The 17,156-nt window shown below is 41.6% G+C and overlaps 1 protein-coding gene across 3 annotated transcripts in view; it reads left to right on the top strand.

The window, feature by feature from the left end:
• LOC109029680 (nephrin) overlaps positions 1-17,156 on the top strand; it is a 477,751-nt gene that overhangs the window by 70,955 nt on the left and 389,640 nt on the right. For all 3 annotated transcript variants that reach the window (XR_002008636.2, XM_019040260.2, XM_019040258.2), the window contains exon 2: positions 7,663-8,132. Coding sequence is in view for 2 of the 3 variants with exons in the window: in XM_019040260.2 (XP_018895805.1) it covers positions 8,045-8,132 (88 nt within the window). In the remaining variant the exon portion in view is untranslated. The remainder of the gene's footprint in view (positions 1-7,662; positions 8,133-17,156) is intronic.

Genomic DNA, 17,156 nt, shown 5'->3' with positions numbered 1-17,156 from the left:
GCGGAGAGGGGCTAACATATTTAGAATAGATTAATCTGTGATCCCTTTATTTCACGCCTCTGATGTCGAAGTACCGAGGACGATAATCGTTTTTCTGTAATTCATTTTTTTAGCGGTTGTGTAGTTTCATCAAAATTGATGGTTGAAATTTTGGCGAGTGAGTTCTTCCATCTCAACATTGCTCATCTTCTTCGAGCAACTCAAAACAGCTGAGTAATTTTCTACTACGAAACGATCGGAGCTTTCCGCTTGTTTTTCATGGTGTTTTTCTACCTTTTTTTCTAAATTACTGCAAATTTAGAGATTCCGAACCGAGCCATACTTAAAATCATAAAAACGTTCCTTGTTCTTATCAATACTCTGATAAAAAAAAAAATTAAAAAAAAAAACATTTTTAAGAATTTAACTGTAACTTGGTCCGGACTCTCTATATTTATCTTCCCCTTTTTCTGGATACACTGGAAAAAAAACACATTGGATCTAGAGTCCAGACTCTTAAAAACACCGACAAGAAAAAATACTCTTGATTCAATCAGATTTAAGCTTAAATAAAGAACCAAGCCTCTTAATTTGAGCGGATTTCCTTTTGATTTAAGCTTAAATCTGATTGAATCAAGAGTCCCCTTACTTATCAATGTTTTCCAGAGTCTGGACTCTAGATCCAATGTGTTTTTTTTCCAGTGATCCTAATGTTTTGTTAGATTTCAAATTTTTAGTTTCCAAGAGAGAGGATATGATTCTAGAAATAAGTCTCTGAAGGGCTCTTGACAGGACGTAGTAACTACTTAAATGAACTGGAAAACTGAATAAATTGGATGGAGATGTGAAAAAATGGAAAAGTATAAATTGCGGGAAGATGCGCATTCACAAATGACCCCTATTCAGACCACCGTCAGGCACCCTGTCGCCTTTTTATCCTCTACACTTGACGCAGAAAATGGACACAAAAGAACCTAAACAATGGCGTGACGCCGTAAATATGTACATTGTGCGTCGAGGAAAAATTATGTTCTTCGAGGTTCATATTTCATTATGATGCCACGGAGCGGCAGCGAGAAATAAAATAAAAGTGCAGATTATTCATTCGGCTTCCCTCGACCCTTTTACTCATTCAAGACAGACGTAAATGTTTGATGTTTGCAGACTTTCGCCCGGTTTTGTTTCCCCGGCAGAAATGTTCCTTCGCTGAAATATCATTAACTCTATTGAAATTAGAACGAGAATAAGTGTAGTTCGTGAATTAAGACGGGAGGAAGTCACTTCTCCTAGGTGATGTCTCATATTACTTGAATGTTGGAATATAGACGGCTCCAGACACTTCGAACGAGGGGGGAGGGAGCGAAATTTTAAAGCAGTTAACATGCAGTTTCAGTCAATTTCGTCATGAAAAATTACCAAATGTAAGCTTCTTTCCTTCTTCTCTCCTCCTCTATTTCCATCTTTCTTTCATTTTTTCCCTCCTTTTTTTCCAAGCAAACGGGGGAGCGTACCCCTCTTACGCCCCTCCTACGCCCTCCTATGCCCTCCTACGCCCCTCCTATATCGCCTCCTTTGATTTTGAAAGGAGAGGGCGGGCGTTAAACTAGAATGGGAGGGAACATTAAAGACAATGAAAGATGAATTGAAACCCATCAATTTAAAATTTTACTCATACAGGAAATGTGTCTTTCAATAATTTGTCTATAGTTTCACGAAGCTCTTCCCAATTTCTTCTACATTTTTCTTGTGCACTTTTGTTGTTAGGCAAAATGTTTCTTCGGATCTGGATGTTTCGTTGGAAATTTTAAAACCACCCATGGCGACATATAAACAAGAACCAAAAAAAACAACGAAACAACAACAAAAAAAAAATCATTTGTAGCAGAGGTTTCGCGAATTTTTCTTTTTTCGGCACCTCAAGCCAAAATAGTGTCGATATTATTTTTGAAAGATAAAGATGCGCTACGACATTGGTAGATAAAAAGTAAGCTTTCCTATCGCCCTCTCTCCTCCCCCCCTCCCTCCTTTAAAAAAGAGAGGCTGCTCAAGATGCACGTCTGAATTTATCTAAAAGTTAGGATAAATGAGCTTCGCACAGATTATGACGCACGAGTGCGCGATTTTCAAGGTGTCACGCGAAAGAAACAGGCTCAGTCGACAGGGACGGAAAGAAAAGTAGAGTTAAGGAGGAGGGAGCTGTTAGGATCTGACAGGCGCACAGTGGGAATGATAATTTCTCAGCGGTTTGAATTGAAAATTTGCAAATCATTTGCATGACGGCGAGGATGTTCGCTTACAATTAGCTCCAAAACTGAATAAAAGTGCACGTGATTTTAATTAGCTGAAACCCGTCGACCCGGTGATAGAAACACTAGAAGCAGCGCACACACTGATGTTGCTGAAAGATTTTATACAAGTACAATAATCAGAAAATCTTCTCGCTCAAAAAAGCTATTACGAGCCAATTCCTTCATAATATTATATTGAAATGACAATTTTAATTTAAACATCTGTGATCATCAGGGAGTATGAGTAAGATTCATTGCGGTATGGTAATGTTGAGGTAGTTTGAGAGCCAGGCGGCATTTGGACCGGGTTTAGCAGAAAGGAACCAAGCCACATCAGCTAATGCCAAATTTATTTAGGCAATTTAATGTTTTGTACCCTGTAAACCTGTAACCTTGTAAACTTGTAACTTGTAAACGGCTGTTCGGATTTTTGTGCAAATTGCAGTGAAATTTCTGCATAGCAACTTCCTTAAAATTTTCTAAGGAATCCGGATGAACGTTTTCTTGTAAGAAATACAATGGACCACTAGACAAGGTACGAATTTCAGCATTCTGATACATGTTTCTTCACCAAAATTTCACGTAAAACACGATGCGCACAACGAAAATGACCGAAATCAACTCCTTCCGGAGATATTTAATGATTCTTGGTGCGTGAATTCAAACCACCCGCTCATGAAAACTCAATGCTCTACGTGATTCACATCGCGCGCTAAACGTTATCGTGAACGTCTCTGCGATAAAAAAATCTGGCAACCTCAATCTTGACGCTTTGGCTCAGCTGTAGCAAATTGCTTATAGTTTGAACAACACATGGTGGGAAATGAACATGACTCGATTGAAAAGCTTGCTGAAACCGTTGTAGTGCGCGATTTGGCTCACGTAGAGCTTTGAGTTTCTTGTGAGCGGGCAGTTCAAATTCCTCGTAACCAATATGAAATAAGAACGTTAATATATCTTCGTTAGGGGTTGGTTTCAGTAATTTTCGTTGCGCGAATCGTGTTCTACGTGAAATTCTGCTCATGAAACATGTTTCAAAATGCTTAAATGCGCACCTTGTCTAGCGGTCCATTGCCTCCCACTGTGCGGCAGGAAGATCAGTCATGCTGTGTGAAACGTGCGAGTGTCTCATCAAAACTCTCCGTGATTACTCGGTCGAATTGTGATCCAAGCGCATCTCTTAATGTGCAAGAGTGCTACAAGTTATATTCTCGCGTCGCGTCGGTGAGGTGAGAGTGCTGCCGGAAGAAAATTATCGTAACTGCATTGTCAAATTCTATGGCGAAATAGCATTCTTCACCCTCTTTACCTTTTAGGGAATTGTGACCGAGTATGTGGAAAGGAACGTTTTTCTCTGGGAGAAAATTTTCCTCAACTTTTTTTTTTAAAAACTTAAACTACATTTTTCCAAAAACTTAAACTACTTTTTTCTACAACCTGCGAATTTTTGTCTTGGAACCTCAGTGCTCATATCGCATTCAATTTTTGAGCCGTCAAGATCTGGGTTGCGCTAGAATTTCCCTAGCCTTCGTCTTATGAGTCCCTCCTCCCTTTGTATCTTCCTTCTTTGTCTCTTTTTCTGCCTTTTTTTTCTTTTCAGCTAATTTTTTTTTCATTCCTCTGTCCTCTTCTTCCTCCTTCTGCTCCTCCCCTTCTTCTTCTTCCTCTCGCTGTTTTTTCCTCTCCTCTCACACTGTGAGTTTTCCTAGAGAAAAACAATGAAAAGTAAATAAAAATACAAAATTTAGAAAAAAATTAAGAATTAGAACTAACTATCCCTCGTGCTTTGATACGTACTTTTATGGATGAGTCGGAAATAATAGCTCCTCATTCATTGCAAAATGAATTCCAATCGAAATGTGGCGCCTGAAAACCTGCAAATTCACTAACAACTTTCAATGAATGAACTTTTTGAGGCTTTTATGGACTCTGCGGCGAGCTCGATGAATCCGGTTCGTAGAATCCGGACTCCGGAGCCCGAAAACGCGGAACACGTCGGGCGAAAGAATGGTTGATCGGTTAATTGTGGTTCTGTGATTTATCGCCCGATTCTCGCTTCGGTTCACTTCATCGCGCAGCGCCACGCGATGCGACTCCACTGATGGACCCATATTTGTTTTCTATCATATTTATATCTCCGTCGATAATATTTTAATATTTTCGGATTCACCGTTGATGCCGATGCGTTCTCGCGTGCAGGATTCTCATGCCCCTTTGTGGTTGGCCACGGCTCTGAAAATTCGAGTAGGTCATTATTGTTTCGGAATCTCTACAGTGTTGCCTCGTGAATACCTTTAACAATCTATCGCTGTATCCCTAAATCGAGAAAGGGGACGTGTCCTCAAAACCAGGGCCGGATTTACCTACTTGCCGCCTCCTTCTCATTCATATTGAAACATCAATAAAAACCATCAAGTGAACGTGCCAGCGGGGGAAGGGTGCATAAGCCGCGTTTACTCGTGTTGAACACATGCTTTGGGAATGCCCTGTCAACAATACTAGCGAAAGTTAAGTTTCGTAAACCTATCTCTGTGTGGACAAGGCCTTTCATTCATAAGAAATGAACAAACAAATTATGAAAGAACAAACATGAATGTGGTTTAATAATTTTTACTTCCGCCGCCGCGCCGCGCAGACCGCACCGTGTTTGGCGCAATGCGTGAAGTATTCACGCAGTCTTGTAGGCGCCATGTGTTTCACGCTGACCGCACTGTGTTCGGCGCAATGCGTGAAGTATTCATGCATTCTTGTAGGCGCTATCAGTTTCACGCTGACCGCAATGGCCGCACTGTGTTTGATGCAATGCGTGAAGTATTCGTGCAGTCTTGTAGGCGCTAATATGTGTTATATGCCGATCGCCGCGCCGAGGGCTTCTTCTTTTCATCTCAAGTCCTCGTCATCATTGCTCTCTGCGCCGCGCCGTTCCAGGCCGAATTGCGTGTTTGGTTTCTCTCTTTTAACCCGACTACTTAAAGGTGCTGTCTCTTGTATCACTGAAAGACGACAAAATTAAGAATTACTATACTCTCAGGAAATGGGAGATTTTGTCGCCTTTTCTCGTTCGTAATTTTTTTTCTAAATCCGATATTTTTTTATACCCACACTTAAAAAAGTTTCAAAATTTGCCGCCATGGGCCGCGGCCCATATGGCCACCCCCTTAATCCGGCCCTGCTCAAAACCAAATTTTACAGAAGAGGAAAACTGTATCAGTGTTACTAAACTGAAAAGAAACCTACGGACTATATAGACATACCGTCCGTTCCAGGCTCCGAGGCCGAAAGTTTCGGGTGCTGGAGCCGTAGCTTTGACTGGTCCGGTGCTACGCCGGGAACTTTTGGCCTCTGAGCCGGGAACGCAGACGGTATGTCATACATAGTCCGTAAGTACGGCTTCCATGTCTGCAGTTTTTTTTCAGTGTTGAGAGGAAGGCGATTTTTGAAAAACAGAATCTAGAGCACATCTAGCAGGTATTTAGAGGTAAAGCATTACAACGAGTTTGTGATACTTCCGATTTTATATGGCATTATCAGTCTATCCGATTGGATTGATTTGCGGGCTGATTATTGAAATCGATTTACAAGGCTATAGACTAAGAAAAGTAAGGGGAAAAGGGGCGTTCCCATCGGTAGAAACAGCAGGCGACCGCTTTAGACAAAGGAGAACAATGATAGAGTAACTCAAAGGTCTTTTGTAGATTGCTGGGAGTTATTCTACTACTTACCTCCTTTTTGCGATCCAACCACCCGCTTCCACCAATAGGATCGCTCTGTTGAACCTTTGTCTTTTTCTATCGTTTTGTAAATCAATTTCAACCATCAGCCCTTTGTCCCTTTTTTGCATTCAAAAAGATTTGAAAGGGTTTATTTTTGCATGATGTCTCATAAAAAAGATTACCTTTTTTTCTGAATTAAGTGCGTACAATCATTATTATTGGTATTCCCTATTTTGTAAAATATATAATTCTCAGAATTTTTCCTAAAAAACGGCAATAATGTAGTCCTGTTATATGCCACGTTCCAAATGAAACCAATATTTCTGGCCCGAAATCCAGGCCCGACTGAGAAAAGAGCCGATTATTAAGGCGACTAATTATCACGCAAACCGATTTCATGTTTCTCATTCACACTGAGTCGCTGGGTAATGTGCGCCTCTTAACAGCTCGCCAGACAGCCGGCCTCATTTTAGAAACGTTTGCTTTGAAACCATGGACTCATTGGATGAGACCGCGTTCTGTGAGGACGTACCGATAATTATGATCGACGTCTTTTTTTTTACCACGAAAAATATTTGGGGGAGTTTCAATCATTTCTCTTGCGGCAATTTTCGGTAGCGTTACCGACATTCATGAGGGGTTCACTCCTCATTAGACTGTACTTAGCCACAAAGATCTATAACTACCGCATAGCGTTATTGTCTTTCATAAGCCCCCCTCCCTATATAGTCATGTACATACATAATGAGAGAAAAGAAAAATTCCATATTCAGGCACGAAAGATAAATTGACAGACTATCGAGATCGAAGGGATCAAATTCTAAGCCTGACGCCGGCAACATGGCCATTTTCCGCTCCTTCTTTTTCATACTTTTGCATAGGAACGACCATCATTTGGTTTCATCATAAAGTATAATCAAGTGGCTGCTTAGCGCTGCACTTATTCCTGCCATTCAACATGCCCTAGCGATCATTATATGAGGAACGTCTTCATTGAATAAAATAGATGGGCTCATGTCTCAATTGCTTTGTGATGCGTTCCTTCGGGGACCCGAGCCGGATAGCTCCGCGGTGGGTAAAAAACAGAAGTTCTGCGGCAGTTTTTAATATTAATGAGACCAGGGCATAAAACAACGTCTTATTTGAATACTTAATAAGGATGATCGAAACCCTGACAAGACTGTCGCTACTGAACAATGTTTCGTGATTTTTTAAACGGTCCTGATCATCTTAAAACATACTTAAGTAAGATTTTACGGACAGGGCGGTTTGTGTATAGCATCTTTATGCAGAAATCATGTGGTATTTTATTGTCAATGGAGTTCTCGCCGGTCACAGAATCGTGTTTTGATGGTTTTAACTCATAAATTAGCAAAGAATAGTGAGATCTGTCCAATAGCCGAATCTCTACGTCTAGTATTACAACGAAGTTGCTGTCCATCGAAAAACAATGCGTGTGATATCATCCATCGCGGCGGAGTAGTGTCAAACGTTATAAACTGCGTATTTTAACTATACATATAATGCATGTATCTTTAATTGATGAATCCAAGGCGGATGAAACTATGGTATGCTTTGCCGCGGAGAATGATGTCATTCGACTGGTTTTTCGATGAGAAATATCTCCGTCAAAATTTGTAAAACTTCCTCACATTAATACGTTCGTATTTTCATTGTTTCAGGTGTGAAAGCGGTAGAAGAGTCCTCGGTCAGCTGATTAAGATCCAATAATGTTTCGCTCCCTCATGTGCCTAAACTTTGAATCAGCCCCGCGTTTCGGTTCAGTTTTCCTCCGGAGGTAAACTACGCCACGTTGGCTGATCATTTGAAAATTAATGATTCCTCTTTATCGTACGCACGAAAGGATGCCTTGGAAGTGTAAGTTCAAGCGGGTTCACTGAATTTCTTAGAGATTTGAGCGAGTCGGTAGTTTTGTGTGAGCCTGGCCTTTCGCGGGCTCCGGGTACGTGGCCGAAGATGTAAAATGGTCGCGAAAACTTTTGTGTCGTGCGGCCCGCAAGTTCTGGATCGTTGTTCGCCCCAAGCGTGAGTCCGTGCTCCACCATGCCAGTTTGGATTATCCTCTTCGTTCTCGTCTTCTTCTCTGCAGCCAACTGCCACGCCGCCCTCTTGAACATCACCGAAGACTCAGGTAAGACAATAAAGCCATCTTATCATCACGATATTGGAATATCGTCACCTTCCGGCCAAATCACAAGCAGTAGATTCCCTTTATTCTGAGAGTAAAGACAACACTGGAAAAAAACACATTGGATCTAGAGTCCAGACTTTTGAAAACATTGATAAGAAAAAATACTCTTGATTCAGTCAGATTTAAGCTTGAATCAAAACGAAATTCGCTTAAATTAAGAGGCTGGGTTCTTGATTTAAGCTTAAATCTGATTGAATCAAGAGTATTTTTTCTTGTCGATGTTTTTAAGATTCTCGGCTCTAGATCCAATGTGTTTTTTTTTCCAGTGTGGCGAAAAGTTCGCAAAATCCCAAACATACCCTCAATATTGAAATTATTATCACCAGCGGGCTGATTATTGAAATTGTTAGACAAAGCTATAGACAAAGATGACAAAAGGGATATGGAGCGAACCTATTGGTGGAAGCGGGTGGTTGCAATGGACAAAGGTTGTAACAGACTAACTAACGGCAACTCACGAGAATTCCGACAGCTAGTCCATCATTTTCTCCTTTAGTCTATACGAGTAAGAGCCACACATTTCAACCAATAGGATCGCTCCATACCCCCTATATATTCTTTGTCTATAGCTTTGTCTATCGATTTCAATAATCAGCCCGCAGTTTTACATGCATTCAGATGAAGGGAAACCGTATCGCCAACTTTTAAGAATCGCCATTGCTCCCTTCGGTAATACGGCAAAACTCTCCACATGAATAGCAACGCTACAACAGTGCTGTTTTGAGCTTCGGTCTCAATACCGGTGTTTACTTTCTTACGGAGCATGCACTGCAGATAAGCACAACAATACGCCTACCCCAATTGGGAGCCGCCACCTGATCTTCCCTCTGTTTTTCAAAATTGAGTAAATAGAATTAATGCGTGGCATGGAAAACAAGGTCGCCCGGATCCCTTTAAAATTCGATTTATATTCATGCGAGCGCGGTGTCTTCCACTAAATTTATCGCTCGTCGCCGATGTTTATGAATTGAATTTCAAACAGAACGAACGTGACGGGGGCGCGAGGCAATTAGCGGAGATTAATCCGGGAAACAAGCATTGATATTTTGCGGTGAATACATTATGCGCGATGCGCGGAGCAAGTGGAAGCAGGGGATGATCGAAGTTTCGCTATGATGTCATTCAAGGAAACAAAGGTTTCCGATTTGAACTATGAGTAAACTTTTCGGCGGAATCGTGAAACTCATCATACGTTCAATGGTTCAGTTTTTCCGAATTGATCGGTAGCGTACGCCACAAAGCGGACCACACTAATCAAAATATAAAGGAGGGGTGGCGATTTTTCCCGTTCACACCACCCAATCCGGAACGTTTTTTGTTGCGATTCGTTGGTTTTGGTGGTCATGATGGAAGTGTTGCTTGTGTGAGGAATTTGCGATTTGACAATTGATTGTTGTGTAATAGTTCGCGAGAAATAAGATGGTGCCACTGGTTTTTTCTGAAATCAACTCCCAAGCTCAAGAAAAGCTCTCAAGTTGAGGCCAAAATGGAGGGGATATCCCACGCTATCATGAGAGACTCTAGTTACTCCATCATTTTCCCCTTTAGTCTATAAAAACTACCCGTTCCAACCAATAGGATCGTTCCATGCTCCTAATGTATCCTTTGTCTATCTTTGTCTATCAATTTCAATAATCAACCAGCTGGATGCTTCTTACTCGTGATGCTATAGTCATAGTCTCTCATCGTGAGTAAATGGAGTTAGCGGGGAATAATAAATCGATATGAATAAGAAGATGGAATGAACTTTTTTTCTACTTCGACAACAAGGATTATCACTCAGCAGTGATTGAGCGGGCTTTTCATTTAAGCTTCGGCATTACATTGCTAAGTCCACGATCAGACATGTTTGCTTAAGCAAATAAATCATCGATTCGAATAAGCGCCGAGAACATTTCTTCGGAAACCACGCTGCGGAAATTACGTTAACGAAAAGTAAACACTGACTTCATGCCATTCTTCGAACCGCTCGAAAATGCACATCCATCTTGACTGTCTTCCGCTGAAAGCTTGCGTTTTGTTTCATGGAGTCCCGTAAAAAATGGGAGTCAGGAATTTTGTTTATGAACATGGAGTTCGGCGTGTGGGAGGCGGTGATCGATATTATTGATAATAATCCCTTTTGAAGCTATGGTAAAGAATCGATTATTATGGTGTTCGTATGCAAACGCCCTGATAATCGATCTTTTTTCATATCTGATACGGCATATCAATCGATGCATCGCATTATTTTTTTTTTTTTTTTTTTTTTTATAATTTTTTTTTATATATATATAGAGTCGCTTTATAACGCACTCTGGCGTTCTACGACACCCAAACGCCCACATATGCCTGTCTTCCCAGAGTTATTCGGGCAACTGCACGCACATCTCTTCGTCCAACGCCCTGCCGCCAACCCTTTACGGGACGTCCCCCGTCGCCTCTTCCCAGGTGGTACCCAATTCCGCAAACTTTGTTTTGGGCCAACCTCTCCTCCGACAATTCTTTGCACATGTCCATACCAGTCAAATAACGCCTGGACATGACGTCGTGCACGTATATCTTCCTCAACCTTCATCACCTGGCGAATTCTCCCATTACGGACACAGGTCCCGTCTCGAAAAGCCGGCAGATCGCAGCCAAAAATCCATTTCAGTTTGCCCCTCAACATTTCTGGCGTTCTTTTTCGTCAAAGGCCACACATCACTACCATAGAGCACGATACTTTTTAACGAAGGCGGCATATATCCGTGCTTGTTTGCCTTTGAGATGCCTGATCCCAGAGCACCCCGTTCAGCATCGCGTTGGCTCTCCTGCCCTGGATGATCCTGTCCTTAATTGCTCTATCCATCCTTCCATCCTGATCGAGCCAAACACCGAGATACTTATACTCGTCACACTCTTCGATGCGCCGTCCATCCTCAAGCTCTATGCTTTGCCGTTGATGCGCTGCTCCCATGACCAGCTTCTCTGTCTTGGACACACTAACGTCCATGCCCCATTTCCGATATTCTTCGACCAACTTCCGCGTCATGTAATCTGCATCTTCGTCATCTTGAGCTACAACGATCTGGTCATCGGCAAAGCATAGAGTATAAAGGGTCTGCCCATCAAGGAGTGGAACGCCCATTCCCGCAACCTTATTTTTCCATTCCTTTAAAACGTGCTCTAGGTATACCTTAAATAGTATTGGTGACAAACAGCAGCCTTGTTTTAGCCCTTTTGTGACGGAAAAACCTCCGGACAACTCTCCACGACATTTAATTTTTGCTATCGTCCCGTTATAAAATGATTAACTAATGATTAACTTAATGATTATTTAATGATATAATTTTTTTTTATAACGCTGGAAAAAAACACATTGGATCTAGAGTCTAGACTCTTAAAAACATCGACAACAAAAAATACTCTTGATTCAATCAGATTTTGCTTAAATCAAGAACCAAGCCTCCTAATTTGAGCGGATTTCCTTTGATTTAAGCTTAAATCTGATTGAATCAAGAGTATTTTTTCTTGTCAATGTTTTCAAGAGTCTGGACTCTAGATCCAATGTGTTTTTTTCCCCAGTGCTCTCTTTTAATAATAAAAAGCACAAAATCTTACAAAAGTCTCCGCAATCTTTCGCTGGTCGCCAGACAATTGGGCCGGTGGCTTTTCTGCGCAGCGATTAAAAACACTCCAAATATTATCCAGCGATTCATTTAACAGTTTTCCACAATGTTCCAGAATTCGAGAAGGGTGGGGTGGTCTGTCGCAAGCGTTACGTGACCATAAGGGGTCCAGGGTTGCGTTACAAGAGGTATGGGGGGGAGTCAAAATGCCCAAAAGTGCGTTTCATCATCTATGAACGCTCCATTATGATAAGCTTAAAAGACTGATAAGCTTATAAGACTGATAAGCTTATAAGACTGATAAGCTTATGAGGAGGATCTTGCAGTTTTTATGACCACTCAGAGTAAATCTGTAAAGAAATAGCTTCAATATCCTAAGCTTCTAGTTCGTAGGTACAAGTGCACGCAATGCGCTCACATCTTACTCCACGGAACGACGTCTTAGAGCGAGTTTGTGTACTTCCTCTCCACGTCGGGACGTCAAAATATAATCGATGGAAAAGAAAATTAAAACGAACTTCCGTAGAAGGAAAGTTTCCGATTTTTAATTTTTTTCACGGTCGGTAGATGGAGCAAGGCGCAAAAGTTTGAAGCGAGCTCCGCGGCACCGGAGCAACATTTTTTTTTTATCGCAGTTCTTGTACGTTGCCGGAAATCTATAAACATCTCTCGGTGGAAAATTCAAACTTGGAAAGTTGTTAAACGTGAAACAGATCGCGTATCTTCTTCTTTCCCAGTTCGCCTCTTCCTCCGTCCTCTTCTCCCGCGTTTCCCTAGCCCTCCCTCCTTTTTTTAATAACCTTTTTCCGTCCCCCGACGCTTTCCTCCGAGTGTGCATGTGACTGCGTTTGAGTTGTTTTGAACTTTCCCATAGTGTCGAGCTGAAGCGCACTTTCAAACTGTCATCTCAATCGATTTCTCAATTTTTCTTTCGGTTGCATCTCTAAAAAAAAAAAAAAAAAAATCCCCGTGAGCCGTCCCGGGTTTTACCGTAGTCGAACGGGCACGCGATAAATTGCATCGATTGAGTCCTAATATCTCGGCAGATTTCGACTTTTCGCCTAAAAAAGGATGATATCTTCTAGCACAAGCCCAAAAAATCGCCAAAATTCAGAGAATAGTAGCAAAGATCCTTCTGAAAAAAAAACTCGTTGCATTCAGTACCGTAATTGGACTGCATTTTGCAATTTGGACCTATAAATTCTGGCTCATCTGAAAAAACACTTATGTGCATGGGGAAATTAATGGCACATACGTTGTTTTTAAACCGGGCCGAAATTTATAGTTCCTAATTGCAAAATGTAGTCCAATTGACCTCTGTATCGAATACAACTGAAAGCAAATTTAAAATCATAGCATATTGCGAATTATGAAGGAGAATTTATTCAAGAAAAATTATGAATGAGAATAAACATGAATGTGGTCTAATGATCTTAATTTCCGCCATCGCTCCAACCGCACTATGTTTTGCGCAATGCGTGAAGTATCCCTACAGTCTTGTAGGCGCTATGCGTTTCACGCTGACCGCTTCTGACCAAGTGACTGCACGTTTTTTGACGTAATGCGTGAGGTATTCATGCAGTCTTGTAGGCACTATGAGTTTCACGCCAACCGCTGCTGACCGCACTACGTTTGACGCAATGCGTGAAGTATTCATAGAGTCTTATAGGCGCTAATATGTGTTTCATGCTGACCGGTGCGCCGATAGGGCTTCTCCTTTCCATCTTAAGTTCTCGCCATCATTGCTCTCTGCGCCGTGCCACCCCAGGCCAAATTGCGTGTTTGGTTTCTTTCTCAACTAGACTAATGAAAGGCGCTGTCTCTTGTATCACCGAAAGACGAACAAATTAGAAATTACTATACTTTAACTCTCAGGATATGAGAGATTTTTTCGCCTTTCCGCATTTGTGATTTTTTTTCTGAATCAGATTTTTGCTTGATACCTACATTTCAAAAAATTACAACATTTGCCGCCGTGGGCCGCGGACTATGTGGCCACCCCCTTAATCCGGCCCTGACGCCCTTACGTCAGAGGAGCGACGATTTCTTTAGGCTTTTCTATAGTCCATTTTCCGCACACATGATTTCCAAAAGCACGGCCGTGCCGCCTAATTTTTATTCTCGCAGTTTTAAGCTCAGCTTCAGTATCACGTTAAATTTATTTTTTGAGTACAGAATGCGCTTTTCGAAATTTTTACCAGCCGCAAAATGCGCCTGTTACTTAGGCTGATTTTCCGTTAACTGGGTTCTTTGTCTCCGTGCAGTGAGTCGGAGATAATTCATTTTGGCGAAAAGACCCGCAAAAATGTCAAACAGATAAAAGAATTAAAACTTTCGAAAGTTTCACACCGAATCTGCGCAGCTCCACTACTTGGGACTGTCGCGTAGCATGATAGATGAAGCTCATCCCCAGTTCCCAAGGGGATGAAATAACTGCGAGAGGGCATAGTGAGGGATAACTCGGTGTGCCCGCAAATATAACTTTATGACACGTAAATTAAATGCTCATTTGTTCACCTTTACTCTCCCCTTATGAAGCGCTTTCTCAGCTCCAGTGCACATTATTCCTCGTGGTGAAAAGAGAGGACCGTTAATCTGAGCTTTCAGTTGTGAGTTTCGTGTCAAACCTAAGTTGATGTATTATCATCAGCTAATCAACGGATATACTTTTGGCAACCGATTTAGATAAGTTTGGCCAACACCGCGGTGAACGACTTCAATCATCGTGTTTTTTAGTCAGCAAGTTTCTGTTACTTCGGGACGTTCATATGGAAACTCGGCGTGTAGGTGTATAGTTTTACTTGTTTAGCCTGGCACACTAAAAAAAGCTCAAGCCCTGAAAGCCGTAATAATTGTGGCGTAATCACGGCCTATATAGACATGCGAGAGTTCCGGGTGTAGGAGCCGTGACACCGTAGCTGTGACTGCTTCGATTTCAGTAGCCAGAGCAACGATTCACACGCCCGAAACTTTCGGTTTCTGAGCCCAGAACGAACGTTATGTCTATATGGAACATAATTACGCTATGGTTAGCGGCTCACAAGGCTGGAGCTTTCAGGAGTATAGGGCTCAGATCAAAATTACAACACGAATCTAGAATCTCCATACTGGGAAAAGTAGGACTTCTTACAATCATTGATACTGTCTCTTTAGCGCAGTTTCTCTTTTTGCTGATACAATTTGGTCGAATTTTGTACACAAACACCTGGCGTTCTAGAGCGTGATGTGATAATCGGCAACTCTCGAGGAGTATCCTAAAATCCTGGAATTCTCAATTGATCAATCAACTGAAGACTCGTTTTCTGAAGTTTTGAAGGCCCAATTCCATGTGATGCTCGGAAACTCCTACGAAGTATCCTGAAATCCTGGAATTCCTCACGATCAATCGACTGTAGAATCGTTCCCTGAAGTTTTGAAAGCCCATCTCAATACTACTACCAGCTAAATTCTTAGGCAAATCCTGAGGTCTCGGACCACCGAACTTGTCGTCTTTCAGAGAATAAGGAACTCTCAGTGCGCATCGTGGATCGGGACCTGGGGCGTGCGCTTGGAGGCGTGACAGGATTCGCTGCGCCGCCACGGACAAAACAGGAATGAAAAAAAGGGTTAAGGAAGAAACCGAGAGGAAATCATATTAAAATGAAAGGGATAAAGTACGCGGGTTGACGCATTGTGCTCCGAATTTCACAAGAGCCATAACTCATCCGAGTAATTCGACACCTTCCACAATCTTCAACCAGCGTTGCAGGTTTCTAGAATTGATGTACTGATGGGTGAGTCCGTCTTTCCAAGTGACAAAATGGACACCATTTCAGCGCACTACTTTACCACAAACAAATAAATTTCGATTTACTGGTGATGCGTCTGCACGTAAATATTTGAACCTGAGAGCACTCTTGGAAGGGAGTCTTTCATCAGAAAGATATATATTTTCAGGTATGTTAAAGTTCGTCCAGTGAAACGACGCTGAATTGAGTCAAACGACTATTTATGACGAAAATCCGCCTCAGTCGAATTTGTTCAGTCCCTTGACACTCCCTCAAGATTCAATTTTAAAAAAGTCCGATTTTTTGAATTCGAGATTTTTTTTTGTACCGGATGCAAAGCTGCTTCTGTTGAAGAAAATTTTCGAAAATTCAGAAACTTGCAAAGAAAGGATTTCAACTGACAAAATTAGCCTAGATACGTCTAGGCTAATTTTGTTAAGTCATATCTAGTAGATGCAGGGATGCAGAATTACAAGTAATTTCAGTTTTTCTGGAAAAATAATCGGAGATTTTCGAACTGTGGAATAAATCGTAGCACAAATAATTAATATTATTCTACGTCATCTGATTTTTCTTTGCATTTCTTCTCTCTAGTATATAATTTTCGGCTCTTTCGTATGCGTATTTTTCTTATTTCTCCTCGTTTTCTCCTCCTCTTTATCGTCTGTTTATCCCTACTTTATTCTTCGCCTTTCTGGCTCTCAGGACCGTTTTTGCCTGAAGCGCACTGGAAAAAAAAAACACATTGGATCTAGAGTCCAGACTCTTGAAAACATTGACAAGAAAAAGGACTCTTGATTCAATCAGATTTAAGCTTAAATCAGAAGGAAATCCGCTCAAATTAAGAGGCTTGGTTCTTGATTCAAGCAAATATCCGATTGATTCAAGAGTATTTTTTCTTGTCGATGTTTTTAAGAGTCTGGACTCTAGATCCAGTGTGGGTTTTTTTTTTTTTTTTTTTCCAGTGCGACCTGTAAATTAAAGCAGTGTCTTTAATGGGTTTGGCGGAGAACATGTTGAGGTTTTCTCGGAGAAATTTGGCAACATCGTCTGCGTGTGGAGGCCTCGAGCGTGGTGTATGCATCGGCACGTAGCTCCCTCTAAATGACGGGTTAATCAGGGCGTAATTGCGCCGGACCCTGTCGCCGTAGATGTGCCGTGAAGGCATAATCTCGCACCAGCTTAGTACATGTATAACCCTTATGGTTGGAAATCGACACAGTCTGAGGAACCAGGAACTTGCGATCACACACTCGAACTCCCCTCTTGATAGACTGACTTAGCGACTACGTCATTCGATCCATCGATTTGCCATGATTCAAACGTTGAAAGTAGAACATAGCCTCATGTGCAAAATCCAGTGACAAGTATGTAATGTTAACCGTGTTGATCTGTAACAATGCAGTCATTGCGCGCGCCCCCCCCCCCCCCCCCCCACTCCCGAAAAAAACTAAACATGTGGCCCAAATAGCTAAATTAGTAATTGCCTCATGCGCATGATGATTCTTGAATTTGCCGCCAAGAGTTTGATTCAAGCTAAATTTTCCTAGAAACAGGAAAAAAAATGTTTGGGATAAGCCAAAAGGTAGCATCATTATTGATTCAAG

This window comes from Bemisia tabaci, chromosome 2, assembly GCF_918797505.1.
Source record: "Bemisia tabaci chromosome 2, PGI_BMITA_v3".
Taxonomy (NCBI): domain Eukaryota; kingdom Metazoa; phylum Arthropoda; class Insecta; order Hemiptera; family Aleyrodidae; genus Bemisia; species Bemisia tabaci.
Note: the sequence above shows the minus strand (reverse complement) of the source record. Positions and strands in the feature narration are given on the sequence as shown.